The 14,980-nt window shown below is 43.7% G+C and overlaps 1 protein-coding gene across 4 annotated transcripts in view; it reads right to left on the bottom strand.

Moving 5' to 3' along the window:
- Positions 1-1,421: 1,421 nt before the first annotated feature.
- Positions 1,422-14,980, bottom strand: part of letm1 (leucine zipper-EF-hand containing transmembrane protein 1) — a 46,426-nt gene continuing 32,867 nt past the window's right edge. Inside the window, exons 11-17 of one of the 4 annotated variants that reach the window (XM_063184047.1) lie at positions 14,392-14,520; positions 13,894-13,926; positions 11,973-12,107; positions 10,918-11,111; positions 9,846-9,878; positions 7,265-7,403; positions 1,422-6,270 (exon numbers count right to left, since the gene is read on the bottom strand). In XM_063184047.1, the coding sequence (XP_063040117.1) occupies positions 6,133-6,270; positions 7,265-7,403; positions 9,846-9,878; positions 10,918-11,111; positions 11,973-12,107; positions 13,894-13,926; positions 14,392-14,520 (801 nt within the window). In that variant the 3' untranslated portion in view covers positions 1,422-6,132. The remainder of the gene's footprint in view (positions 6,271-7,264; positions 7,404-9,845; positions 9,879-10,917; positions 11,112-11,972; positions 12,108-13,893; positions 13,927-14,391; positions 14,521-14,980) is intronic. The other 3 variants (XM_063184049.1, XM_063184048.1, XM_063184050.1) reach the window with 3 other exon arrangements.

Raw genomic sequence — 14,980 nt, 5'->3', positions numbered from 1 at the left:
CTGTGGAAATTTTCATAATTCCCTCCTCCCTAATAAAGGCCCCAGTTACAGCTGAATAAAAACAGCACAAAAGAACAATGCTGCCACCACCATACTTTACGTTAGGTATGGTGTTATTGCGGTGATGTTTTGTGCCAAAAATACCTTTTGGAATTATGTCCAAAATGTTCAACCTCGGTTTCACCTGACCATAACACATCTTCCCACATGCATTTGGGAGATTACAGAAGTATTTTTTGCAAACTTTACCTCATCAAGATTGAAGTTTTTGGTCATAATTCAAAAGGGTATGTTTGGCGCAAAATATCACAGCAATAACACCATACCTAACATGAAGTATGGTGGTGGCAGCATTGTTCTTTTGTGCTGTTTTTCTTCAGTGTGTATATTTATGCAACCATGTTAATTGAAGTTTTTCATTTTCTTTTTTTCCCCTTTAAAGCTTTGAGTTTATTTCTGAATTGCATTGTACAGGATAATTGTTTTTAAAGGTGGGAAAAACTGTGAATTTATTTGTATTTCTGTCATTTTTTACATCACAAAAAACAGACATTTGAGGAGGGGTGTGTAGACTTTTTGAAGGCACTGTATACTGTATCCCCCTACATCAACTATACATCATCCAACTGGAACGCAGTCAGTTGATCACCCTGAGAACATCTTTAGGGACCATTGACATACTGTCAATGCTAGGGACTCAAGCAGCTCCTAAGGCATAGACTTGACTGAACGGCCCAACTTTCAAGTTCATACTAGTTAAGTGTGCTTCCATTATCCGGTAAGTAAGTGCTTTACTGTTTCGTTATGCTCGTGTCAGTCCTTAGGGCCGGTCAAGTTTTCAACTGTCTTGTTTTGTGTGTTTGGGGTGTAGTTGCACGTGGAAGTGCAATCTTAAAGTGTAAAAGGTCTTTGTGCGTACGGGCGGCTATCGGTGACATCCACTTTAGCATGTGGGGGTCACAGGCAGGACTCGGACTGAAGAAAGTGCTCTAGGAAGCAGGGGCGCCAAAAGTAGCCTCCCCCCGAGGCCAGAGGGGTGTTAGGATAGGGGGTGGAGAGAGCAGGACTGGCTACCTATTGGCTCCATTGGCAGTGGGGCCCCCAGCTAGCCACCAGATGCATGACTAACATGGAACGGAAGGGTGCACACAAAGACATGCTTGTGCACAGCAGGCCATAAGACGAATCGCTAGAGTGCTGCTACACCCTCTCTGCTTAAAGTCAAGTCAAGTCAAGTCAAGTTTATTGTCAATTTCTTTACATGCACTGGTCATACAAAGAATTTGAAATTGCGTTTCTTGCTTAAAAAGTGTGGAAAGGCAGAAGGAGGAGAGGGGAGTATGAGGATGGGTGAAGTGATGGATGAATGGATAGACTAGAGGGACTAATGATATATGGATGAGTGATGAGTGAAACACAGGTGTGGGGATGTGTTTTATTGAAAAACAAAATGAAAGAAAACACAGAATCAACAAATAAACAGAAAGCTTTAGAACATGACACAGATCAGTCAACTTTTATTCAACATTCTCTAACTGATACTGCTCCGTGTTAAATAACGGCAGTGAATATATTTACATGAGAAAAATATGATGCTTGCATATCTGTACATCTCTACTGATTCAAGTAAACATCTATTATAATGTCACAAAATATTTTCTTTAGCTATATCTTTAACTATTCAGCCAGTTCCCTCACCCCAATAGCATCCCCCATTGTAAGCAGTGTAATTAAATAAATAAATAACACGTTTTTTTAAGCTCTTTTGGAATATAGACAGCATTGTTTTAAATGGCATATATTTTAATGTTCTTAATAATTAGAACAACCTGTAATACTCAATTTATGTTGATTTCTATGTACAGCTGGAAAGTTTATTTCGCCATGACTGGCAAAGTGCTCTTCTCTTTACAGCTGCTCTCCCCCCCACTCGATAATACACACACACACGCACACGCACACACACACACACTCGCTCTCCCAATAGTGCACGTATATTAGAAGCTGCTTATGGGGACACTGACTACAGTACAACACAGTGAACAGACATTAGCTGCAGAATGCACCACAAAGTTGCCCTGAAATGACGATTACAAGCTGAAGCTGCAATTATGCACACAAAGCTTAACGTGTTATGGGATACGCATGAAGTGTCAACTTAACAGTCTCCTCTTTACTACCTGTCCTGAACCTTTTCCTTGCAAATCCCAGCTAAATAGACAACACAGGGGAGATCCAACGATAGCTGCTTGCCTGCACAGACCGATAAACCTGCGATGTTTGTTCAGGATATAACCTTATCACTTGTGCATGATATCTATTTCAAACGTCATAATTCAATACACAATGTGTCGTGTATACACTGATGCATTACCCCTTCATAAATGAACTCTGGGTGTTCATCACTGTAGGTGTTATCGGTTATTGCTACCAAAAAATAAGCACATTTAGCAAATTTAACACATTGCCGATAGGCTTCCGACCTCTCCGAAAGGTCACACATGCTGCTACCATATGCACCACACCACATATACTACTGTATAATGATGTTGTGATTTATTCAGTGTCTTACTGATAGCTATGCTTCCTCTCCAAAAAGGACACTCCTCAATAAGGCTATCCTAGCTGAACCCTTCAAGTCCTGGTTGTGATAGCGCTTACTGTACACATAGAAGCAGGTTTCTGTATAGGCGTTTGTGCAGACCAACCCTGATGACAACACACAGGTCTGTGCGACATGTTTCTTTGGTGGTGTATAAAAGAAAAAAAATACAACCCGTCTTCATTCTGAATAAAACAGAATACGTCCCCTGTTGTGCCTAACAGGGTTTTGCAGTGATTACCTGAGTCAACATCAACATGTACTCTCCCTCATCTCCAAATGACAAGTCAAGCCACAAATGAAGACTACGGAGGTGAGTCGAGTGGTCAAGCCTTGCCCTAAATAACACATGTATGTACAGCTAATTATTACATAGCAGATTATTATTATTGCGACGAGGCAGACAAAAGGCCCAAATGGCATTTCTTTGCTTCCATCAAAGCAAACTTTATTTCTGTACTCCTCTAGCTGTACTTCTCTCTCTCTACCTCACTCCTTCTCTTTCCCCATCTCCCACACTCCTTCTCTCTCTCCATCTCTCGTCTCCATCTCTCCGTCTTCTCTCTAAGACATCGCAGGCCGACAGGGAGTCGGCTCAGGGACAGGGTGTAGCAGTGCCGGAACAAATGCACACAGGGCACCACTGCAATACACTGACTGATAGGCCCCCCCATACAGCCTGCCAAGGTCATAATAGGGCCCCCTCCACCAATACATGAGGGCCCTGGGCCCAGGGACAAAAGCCCTGCTTACCCCGTCTATATAAGCTCCGGCCCTGGGGTGTAGGCAGGGCCCCCACCACCAATACAGGAGGGCCCTGGGGCCAGGGGCAAATGCCCTGCTTGTCCCCCCCTATAGCTCCGGCCCTGGGGTGTAGGCAGGGAGGCAGGGCTCTCTCTAGAGACCGCGTGGTGCTGGAGCTGCCGCAGCCGCAGCCGCAGCCACAGCCTGGCATGTTTAATGTTGCAGATGATGTATATGCTGGGACTCATGTACCCCGTGCTGCCTCTCCACCCTGCTCTGCTCTGCTCAGGCTCTATGCATACACACACACGCACACACACACACACACACTCCTGTTTCTGTACGCGTGAGAAACAGAAAGTGTCTGTGTGTGTGTGTGTGTGTGTGTGTGTGTGTGCGCGTGTGTGTGAGAAACAGAAAGAGTGTGTGTGTGTGCGTGTGCGCGCGTGTGTCTATGTGTGTGTCAGCGCGCGTCGGCATGAAGCCAATGTTTATTCTGCCATCAACCTGACTGTACCCAGCCTACCCCTTACCCGTCTGGTGCCGAGACAGAATGTCACACACGCGTACACACACACACGCAGACAAACACGCAGCCCCACATATCAAAAGACACACTTTCTGTCCTGAACGTCAAAACACTGAGATTCCAGAGAACGGCGGCTTAGTAGTTTGATGCCATCTCTGTACACATTGTTTGTACAATGCCCTTGTCTAGAATTCTTGTGTCCGCACAGAAGCACGCATGTACGCACCCACAGAAGCACGCACGCACCCACAGAAGCATGCACGCACGCACGCACAGAAGCACGCACGCACCCACAGAAGCACGCACGCACCCACAGAAGCATGCACGCACGCACGCACGCACAGAAGCACGCACGCAAGCATGCAAGCATGCATGCACGCATGCATGCACGCATGCATGCACGCACGCACGCACGCACGCAAGCATGCACGCACGCACGCACACGGTTTGATCAAGCCCTAAACCTGGGTGTCGTGTGCCGTGTTCCGTGTTGGGTCACGAACAGGTCATTGTACATGTGTACAAACTCAGAAAGAAGGGCTTATGCATTACTTAACTTATCCCTACTAAAGTGTGTGTGCGTGTGTGTGTGCGTGTGTGTGTGTGTGTGTGTGTGTGTGTGTGTGTGTGTGTGTGTGTGTGTGTGTGTGTGTGTGTGTGTGTGTGTGTGTGTGTGTGTGTGTGTGTGTTGCTCTGTTGAAGGCCACATTGCATACATTGGACATTAAAAGGTAGCGGAAGTGAGAACACCTCAGGTATGGATTCTTGATTAAAACAATTGGCTTGATAATCCAAGTCAAATCAATGAGTCAGTCTGCCTATCAGTAACACATGTTAAAAAGAGCTACAACTGACTCGTCTTCAGATGTACCACTAAAAACAGTCTCTTGCCTTCTTCGGCAAACCTGAAACCCAGCTAACAGTGTCATTTATTCATCTCCTGCTTCATTTCCAACACATGCACACAAACACACTTTCATACAAATACACTCCCGCGCCCTGCGTCTTTGGTTAGTTCTTTCAACACTTTGGCATACATCACTATGCCATCCGCTTGACATGTTACTGTACATTCAAGAACGAACATGGAATCAGTTCCTGTGGGGGGAGGACAAGAAAAAAAGACAAGAAAAAAAAGCAAGGAAAGAAAAGAGGAGAGTGGAATGATGGTGGATGACAGGGTGATTGATTCTTGTGCAAAAGTGCAGAATACATGGCCTCCCTCCTCCGATTACCCAAACTCCTTTGCTCTCCTCTTCTGATGTGGGGGTGAGTTGATGGCACACCAAGCCAACTAAACTCAACTTGGAACCTCAATGTCCACCTGACATCATTATTATTATTATGATTTTTTTTTTTTATTCTTAGCTCTGAGTTAATTTACTCATAATTTTGATTCTTTTTTTGTGTGGTTTTAGATAACAAAGGTGCAAAAGCAATAGAAACAAGCCTAAATAAAAATAAAATTATAATATATATATATAATGTATATATTTTTTTACAATAAATTAACTTTTTTCATTCAAATAAACACAATATCAACAGGGCCTATTTTGACGAATCAGAAAAAAATTGTGCGTAGTTTAGTTCTTTTTTTTTTTTACATACTAGGAAAAAATTAAGCCTCCAAATCTATGAAGCAAAAGAAAAAAATGAAAGAAAGAAAAAAATACACAGGCCATTCCTGATTAAAAACACTTTTTTTGTTTTCCCTTCCTGTACCACTCTTCACAAAACGGCGAGAAGAAGTACCACCTCTGTTGGCTGTGCTTGATGGCGTAGATGCTTGCAGTTGATGGGGAGGACCGAAGAGATGGGTGTGCACTGTAGGTAGTGGTGTATAGTGGAGGCTGGTGAAAGCGATGCGCAGTGGTGGGTAGGGGAGAGTGGAGTAGAGTAGAGTATGCTGAGGGATCTCTCCATCAAGGCTGAGCTCAGCTCACCTCAGCCGGCCAGGGGTGCATTTCTGGAAAGCGTAGTCGCTAACTATGTTAACTACTTTGTTGGTTGCAATGCAATTTCCCATTGGCAACTACAGAAGTTGCTAACTGCTAACAACTACGCTTTCCAGAAATGCACCCCCAGGAGTGCGTTTCTCCAAAGCGTAGTTGTTAGCCCGTTAGCAACTTGGGTAAATGCTAATGGGAAATTGCATTGCAAAGAACAAAGTAGCTAATGGCGTTAGCAACTATGGTTTCGAAAAATGCACCCCCGCAGGCCTGCAGGTGGGCCCAGTCTCAGTATCTCAGGGCCTCAGTTAGTTCAGCACCTTCTCGGCCTTCTCCTTGGCCTTCTCCCTCTTCACCAGCTTCTCCTCCTTCTGCAGCATCACCATGATCTCGGCCACCTGCGCCGTGGAGATGTCGATGTCCTCCTTGTCGATCAGATCTACCACCTGAACACACACGCACGCACACACATTGGAAAGTGTTATGGCACTCTTTTTTATTTTGACTTAAAGCAGGCGTGGGGAACTTTTTTCATTCGAGGGGCCACCTCAAATTCATCCGAGGGCCGTAAAAGTCCTCTGAGGCCCGTACTATGAACACAAACCAGGATTTACCCCTGCACTTCAGGCCTATATTGAAGGCAGCCACCTTTAAAACAGACCCCACCTTCTCTAGGTCCCCTGAATATAACTTAATTCTATTGTAAATGTATTTTCGAAGACTCCTTTACAAAATGTCATATTTCATGTGAAGCTGCATAGCATTAAAATTATATCGGGGGCCGGATAAAACGGCCTCAAAGGCCGCAAAAGGCCGTCGAGACATCTCTGACTTACAGGGACAGTACACATTATTTCAGAGAATTGATTATCTGTAGTTAAACCCTGATAAAATATGAGAATACTGTACATGGGTGTGGTAAATAAAATATAATCAAATGTATTTATAAAGCACTGTAAAATGAATGTAATTCACCAGAGTGAAAACGGCAATTTAATTCCATCCAGTGATCACTTGTGGCCTGATGCTAATTGTACCATTTACTTCCAGTGATTGTGCTAAGGTATGCTAATAATATCAATCTGAGAAGAAAATGATGTGGAAACTCATGTGAAGCACTCAGAAATACTGCAAGTGTGAGAAAATCGAAAAAGGGTGGACTACTTGAGGGTGGACTACTTGAAATACAATTGAACATGGTCAGATAAACTGTTCTCACTGACTCATGCACGGACACACATGCTGTGTTTCAGATGGTGCCCTTGTGCTCTTTGGGCACTATGTTTTTAGTGCGGAATTAATTTGCTATACACACTTAAGACATGAACACTGAAGTGCACAAGTGCACCATTTGAGATCCAGCAAGTATGAGCTCTGGCATCCATGTTGGTGATCTCTCCTGCACAATGGTCGTCATGTAAACGCTCCTGTCCGTCTCACCTTGATGACATCATCGATGTCGATCTTGCCGTCCTTGTTCTCGTCGAGCGCGTCGGCAATCTTCAACAGCTTCTGCTCGGGAATGTTCTGGATCTGCCGCATGATGCCGATGAGCTCCGTTATGCTGATCAGGTTCTCCCTACATAGGAGAACGAGAAGAACGTGCAACCATGTACAGGAGATGCACACTTCAACACCACAAGGCCGACAGCACCACACAGTACAGTACAGTACAGTACAGTACAGTACAGTACAGTACAGTACAGTACAGTACAAGATGCACCGTTTGTGTATGTTGGAGAAGAGAATGCACATAAACACGCGCACACACACAAACACACACATGTAGGAACGTGCACACACACTGCAAGGTCCTTCTCACACCGCTTGAGGACATCATTACACCTGTGGCAGGGTTCCCAGCTCAAACAAAAGACTGCAACACCCAGTGGACTTATTTCAACTCTTTGAAAAATGTATGTTTTTTTAAATCAAATAAAAGGGTACAATTTATTTGCTTTGAGTCACTAAAATCACTTTTGACCTGCATGATTATGTTTTTAAGGTTCGAAACACCCAAGACCCTGAGATGCCTGCTGAGGATGCAGAAGGAGTCCCCAGGAACACCAATACACTCCACCAATTAGAGCTTCAACTTCCACATCCTTAGTTGCTCCTGCAGTCTCTGCTTGTAGCAAAGCATCTTCGGTGTTTATCTCATCTGCAAACTCATGTATGTTTTTTTTTTAAATTAAATTCAAGGCTACAATTTATTTGCTGTGAGCTATACGAGTCATTAAAAACACTTTTGACCTGCATGATTAAAAGGTAAGCAAACTCATCACCTGTCCCACTGGGAGATGCTTTGTCAATGACGACGGTCCTACATTTAGGCTCTGTGGGAAGTTACTCTATTCTATTCTACACTACTCTTAACTTCGCATTCTGAAGACCCTGAAGCTGGCGATGTTCGATCTGCAGCAGTCTGTCTGAATCATGTGAGGCTTGAATTACATTGGAAAGCTGATCAGGCTGCTGCGGGCTGTGCTGGAGTGTGATGAAGCTGGAGCTTGAAGCGGCCATGGAAACCAGGCGTGATCAATGGCAGACTTCATAAGCAGCAGTAACGAATGGCCAGAATTAAACATAGATTTTTGTTGCGTTGTTGACTGTATTTTCGCCATAGCTATACCCACAGGAGATCCCCAGAGGGCATGGATAAGCCGTTGCCCTCTACTGACTGAAATTTTGTGATCAATTGAATTTATCCATGCATGGACAAACTGCTACAGTAGTACCACCATTAACTGTAGGTGAAATCGGGGTACACCATCTGTCCTATCTGTGGCCTATGACAAAAATTGAGTCAAGGAATGCAAAAATAGGGAATCAATTGCATGCAGAATTATTACGAATGAGTTACGGTGGTGAATGTAGATGCGATACATCTTCTCCATATGCACTATGAAAATAACGACACTACAGGTGGACAGACGGCCGGAAAGACACAGAAAATCCACTACACCCTCTACAACTACATCGTGCGGGAGTATAAATATTATATTGTTAGTCAATAAGATGAAAAGCGACATCATTCCTGATGCTTTTCACCCTTTTAAGTTCATGTTACTAAAGCCTGGTGTAGTTAAAGCTAACCGTGTCAGCATGTATTGGTGCTTTGTGTTTCCTGTCACCGTGTGCTCCCATCTTATTCAAATGCTACGCCTTTAGTCAAACACATAACGTGTTTAATGTGTTTTAAAGTGATACTATACCATTTCTGGAAATAGGCTTATTTTACACTTCTGTTTGACTTAAAATAATTGAGTTTTACCTTTCTCCTGCTCTTCGAGCCGTTCTCTTTGTCTGGCGATGTTACCTCAAGTTCCAAACTAGCAACTATCATTGAATATTATGGGATCAGTTAGCTGCTCTCATACGATGAAATTATACTGTATATTAGGAAAGTAAATAATAATCAATATGTAACGATGCATCTATCCTACTGCCGCCAATCGAATTGTATCCTGGGGCATTCTTAAATATAGAGAATAATCGCACCGCTGGCCCTTGCCCAGTGCCCTAGCTCCATGGAAAGTGTATTTTTCCAGTGGAAAAATAATTGGAAAAAAATCCTATCTAATCGTATCTTGGGGCATATCAAAAATAATCGAATCGCTGCCTTAAAAAATCATTATCGAAACGTATCGTCTAGGAGGCTGTGATTTACATCCCAACTGTATAGTTTGGAGGTAGAATTTGCGTTGGCAGACTCAGAGAACGAGAGAGGTAAAACTCAATCATTTAACTCAAGGGAACTTGGAAATTGAGCATTAATATTAGTGTAATTATGGCTACAGAAGTGCATTCATGTTAAGACCTGCAATGACACCCGGTGATGCTAAAAATGCTTAGTATTGTGAGATAGTAATTACTGGATGAGCAAACAGAAGCGAGTGCAGAGAGTAGAGAGATGAGAGACTGGAGAGAGAGGAGAGATGAGACAGCCTGTGTTATTCAACACCTACGCTGTGTGCCGCGACGCCTCACTCGCCTGCCTTACCCTCATGAGTTGGCTTACCTCTGACAACTTCCCGACCAATCAAAGAACAATCTGCAAAAATTCAAAAATGAAAAAAAAATAGTATAATCATGCAGTCAAGACTTAACAGCAATTTTTGCATTGCATTTTTTTTGCATTGCATTGCAGTTGCTTGCATTGCAATTGTTTGCATTGCGTCGCATTTTCGAATCAAATGACTGGGAACCCCTTTTTAAAAAAAGAAACATTAAAACAACCCTGTTCACGTCACTTCCTAAAATGCTAACTGGACAGTAATAAAATCTGACTCAAAGTTGTTGTCGCACTGATGTCATCCACATGGATGCCAGTGGGAGGTTTACAGTCAGAGTCTGTTCCGTGAAGCTACGCTCACTCCGCTAGTCAGTCAGAATCAGAGGAGCGTTCAAACACGCAATTACCCCAAATAAGATCAGCAGAGAAAAACAGGAAATGTTTTAAGAAGGATTAAAAGGAGCAATTCGGTAAGACTGACATGTTTTGGTCGGCCTTAGTCACTGAATGCTCCTCTAATGCCTCTGTATTACTGACGGGCCTAACCTCTCAACACAAACGGCTCAGGCCCTATTCCCATACAACCGGCCGTTTAACGTACATCAACGAGACGCACCTTCCTGTGTTGACAGAATGCTTCTTGTCGGTGCACATGCAGGGGTGTGACGGTGGATACACACCAAGATATTCGCATTCGCTTAACGTGTCTGGAAGCATTGCGAGTCCGAGAGGTTTGCCTTTCACACTGCAGAGTCAATGTCCACGTTCTATCCACGGGCAGCAGACATTCATTTTCAATGGAACCCACTCATTGAACGCGGACGTCCGCGCAGGAAAATAGACTCGAGTTCTATTTTCAAGCAGCATTGCGGACATGTCCGGTCTGCCGCTCGCAGGGCCTGACATGCACCGCGCTTACACCGCGCTCCTGTGTGCAAGGCATGATCTGTTTTCATGTATTCTAACCGTTTCGGACTGATACCGTACACGTTAAGTGGACGTGTCACGCTTGCGGTGTGTAAGCACCGTCACAGAGTAAACTAAACTGGAATATCTCTGTGTGCGTCTGTCTCCTTACCCAATGGGGGGTATGGTCCCTGCGTCCAACTGGGTGTCGATGAGCTCCTTGTCCTTCTCCAGCTCGCCGATGATCTTGTCCATGCGGCCGATCATGCGGTTGACGCGGCGCGCCAGGCGCTTGCTGGCTTTGGACTCCTCCACCGCGCGCTCCTGCCCCGTCTTGGACAGCTCCTTACGGATCTCCTGCAGGTCCTGAAGGGATGACAGAAGAAGAAGAAGAAGAATTAGAAGAAGATTAATACTAATAATATTCAAACAACAGCTCTGTAGGCTGCCGCACAGCGCCAATTATCAGGCGTTCCACATGAGAAAGTGTGCACACACGCACTCATACACACACACACCAAATTGTACTCCACGTCCTCCTTGAGGACACGCACATGCATGCACAAACACAAACACACTCACACGCTCACACTCAAACACACACAGACACACACAGACACACACAGACACACACAGACACACACACAACACAGGCTGAGCCCCGCACCTCGTTGTACTCCTCCACGTCCTCCTTGAGGTCCTCAATACACACACATACAGTAGAGCGGGGCAATATGACGATATATATCGTTATCGTGACAGAAAAGTTTATATCGTGCCCTTTTTCCTCTATCGTTTATATTGTGATACACTAATTTTATACATTTTATACTATTTAAAATAATTTAATTGCATTTCATGTTGTCACCATACATGCTATAAGTTCATATAACTGTAAAAATAAGAATAAAAAGATTCATTTTAAAGACTAGTGGTTTTGCGACACGACAAAATAAAGAGAAAATAAAGAGAATAACTGAAAACATACATAATGTGCTTTATCCTGATATAAAGTAATCCATATCATGATTTTTTTTTTTTCCATGTCGCCCAGCCTTACATGCATGCACACACACACACACCATACAACCACACACACACACACACACACACACACACACACACACACACACACACACACACACACACACACACACACACACACACACACACACACACACACACACACACACACACACACACACACACACACACACACACACACACCTCGTTGTACTCCTCCACGTCCTCCTTGAGGTCCTCCAGCTCCTCCTTCTCTTTGGTCAGCAGCTTCTTCTGCTCCTTCAGCTTGGAGCAGGCGTCACTCAGCATGTCAATCTCCTCCTTGGTGATCTCCTCGCCCTGATCACGGGGGAACACACACACACACACACACACACACACACACACACACACACACACACACACACACACACACACACACAGACACACGCATGCAGACACACACACGCACACACACGCGCGCGCACACACACACGCACACACGCGCACACACACACACACACACACACACACAAACACAAACACGCAGACACACACACGCAGACACACACACGCAGACACACACACACACAGACACACACACAGGAGTACAGACACACACACACACACACACACACAAAAATAGGGTTGTCAGACGTTGCATACAAGTAGTTACAACCTGACAATATAGACACATTTATTCGATAGATCAGAATCAACTTCATTGTCACACGTATGAATACTAAGTAGTAAAAATCAGCTTAGCATCCAATTAGAAGTGCACAGCAGATCACACGCACAACTGCAATCATGCACTATCAATCACTCGCTTGCGCACTCACACTCACACTCGCGCACACACACGCACAAACACACACGCACAAACACACACACACACACACACACACACACACACACACACACACACACACACACACACACACACACACACACACACACACACACACACACACACACACACACACACACACACACACACACCTAGATGATCAAATTCATATTAACATTTACCAAATTCAAAATAAATGCAGAAAAAAATGATCATCAGCTAAAACTAAATTACAGTACATTAAGATCAACCACATCAGGTTCTAAAACTACCAAAATTAGGGAGCACAAGTGGGTTAGTGAGGATCAAGTTGGGATACAGCGTTGTTGGGGTAGCGAAGGCAGTGAGAGTGACTGATGGGACGCTAACCAAAAATTAATCCACTGCACGGGAAGCTGGGGTCAGCAGGGAAGGAGGGAGTGAGGTAATTGTAGTGACTACAGGCCACCAGCAGAGGTCAGGATTTGGCATGCAGAGCACCCAGACAGATTCTGCTCTTTGAAACAAGGACACGCTCCACAAATCTGATGATCTTACTTAACCTGACCTACTATCACATTAACAGACCATCAGCTGTTTTACACATGAACTAAAGCTGTGCAAAACATATCAAAAAGGTAGCTTGGCATGTTCAGTCTCAACTGTATAGCTGTGTGGAGTAAAACTGAACAGCTCCAGGCCTTCCATACACTAAGGAGTGGCATACACCTTAAAACATCACTATGCAAAATTGCCATGGCAACTGAATCATCTTCCAAAGATGGTCAAATGAATAATTATAGGCTGAATGAACACTTGTTCACCTCTTGAGATGTGTATTCTTGCAAGTTGGCTGGTAAAGTACCAGGCAAATTTACATTGTTGTTCTAAGCTCATGGATATTGAATTCAGCAGTGCCATTCACTGGGCCAGGACGAGTTTGTAAGTGTTGATGCATTTTATTTTTTAAATTCTTTATTACTTAACAATGTTACTGCTGCTGCACTCCACTCATTTATCTGCAGTAAAGGTTGAGAATTTAGGGAGCACAAATGTGGGGCTGCAAATGCAAATGCAATGCTGTTCTTCACTCTGTTACAAGTTGATGAACCACTAACAAGAATTGGGAATCATTATTTTAAGCCATTGTTTTCATACGTCACTTTAAGGCGTCACTTTAAGAAGATAGCTTTTGCACGCTCACTGTGCTTCTGTCAGACGCTTTCTTGCCAGTTTATAAAGTGCAAAGTCTGTGTGGGCGCTAGGCTGGTGTACCAGTGGACTTCAGTGTCTCTGCAGACCCATACAGCAGCTAACCTGAATTCGCAAATACTTCTGCCACTGTTCAAACTGCAGAGCATGATGAGATGGAAAAAGAGACAGAAAGACAGACAGAAAGAAACTCATCAAACAACACCCTGAACATGTCAAGAAAAATGGAAGATGATAAACAGTGTGAGTATGTCAATTAATCTGTAACTGACTCAAATTTGACTCCGTTTGTGAGGGAGTACTGTATCTGTGTTAGGGTTATGTACTGTGTTTGCCTGTGCATGTGTGTGTGCGTGTGCGTGTGTCAAGAACATTGTTGTTATGAATAACTTTCATGAATAACAAACATTCAGATGAAAGACAAAAAATGACCAAAGAACAGAAGACGGGAAGAAAGAATGTTAACGTTATTAAAATATAGGATGCAATGTGCTCCTACTGAATATGTTAAAAGTGCGTGTCAATGTGTGCACATGAAGTGTGTGCGTGTGTGTGTGTGTGTGTGAGAGAGAGACTGTGTGCGTGTGTGTGTGTGTGTGTTACCTTAATGCCCTCCAGTGCGGGTGCGGTGTCTCTGAGCGTTTCCGAGTGGATGGCGTGGTCAATGCTGGACAGATTGTGCTCCACATCTAAATACTGCCGTTTAGCAGCCTCAGCCTCCAGCTCCTCTTCCTGAAGGCACACACCACACAACCATTAACATGCAATCAAGCCCAGAAAGGAAAGAAAGGAAGAAAGAAAGAAAGAAAGAAAGAACGAAAGAAAGAAAGAAAGAAAGAAAGAAAGAAAGAAAGAAAGAAAGAAAGAAAAAAAGAAAGAAAGAAAGAAAGAAAGATGCACAGTAGATAATAGATGAAAAACGTTGGGTGTTTTTCTCTGGCAAAACAATTTTTCAATATGGCCTTTCATCTTTAAAGTCATGATGTTTCACCTAATCACAATGCCAACATTGATCACAGTAAGACAAACTACATTTAGATAAAGACGACAGGAAGTTCTCTAGAAAGACACCATATAGGGTAAAAATACATAAATAGAGCAGACAGCTTATATACAATGCTTTTCCACCCAATCAGCTTTAGTGTTGAGATCAGCACCCCTGTCCTTATTGGCTGCTGTGGGTGACTGACAG

This window comes from Engraulis encrasicolus, chromosome 19, assembly GCF_034702125.1.
Source record: "Engraulis encrasicolus isolate BLACKSEA-1 chromosome 19, IST_EnEncr_1.0, whole genome shotgun sequence".
In the NCBI taxonomy this organism is placed as follows: domain Eukaryota; kingdom Metazoa; phylum Chordata; class Actinopteri; order Clupeiformes; family Engraulidae; genus Engraulis; species Engraulis encrasicolus.
This window is presented reverse-complemented; position numbering and strand designations above follow the sequence as displayed.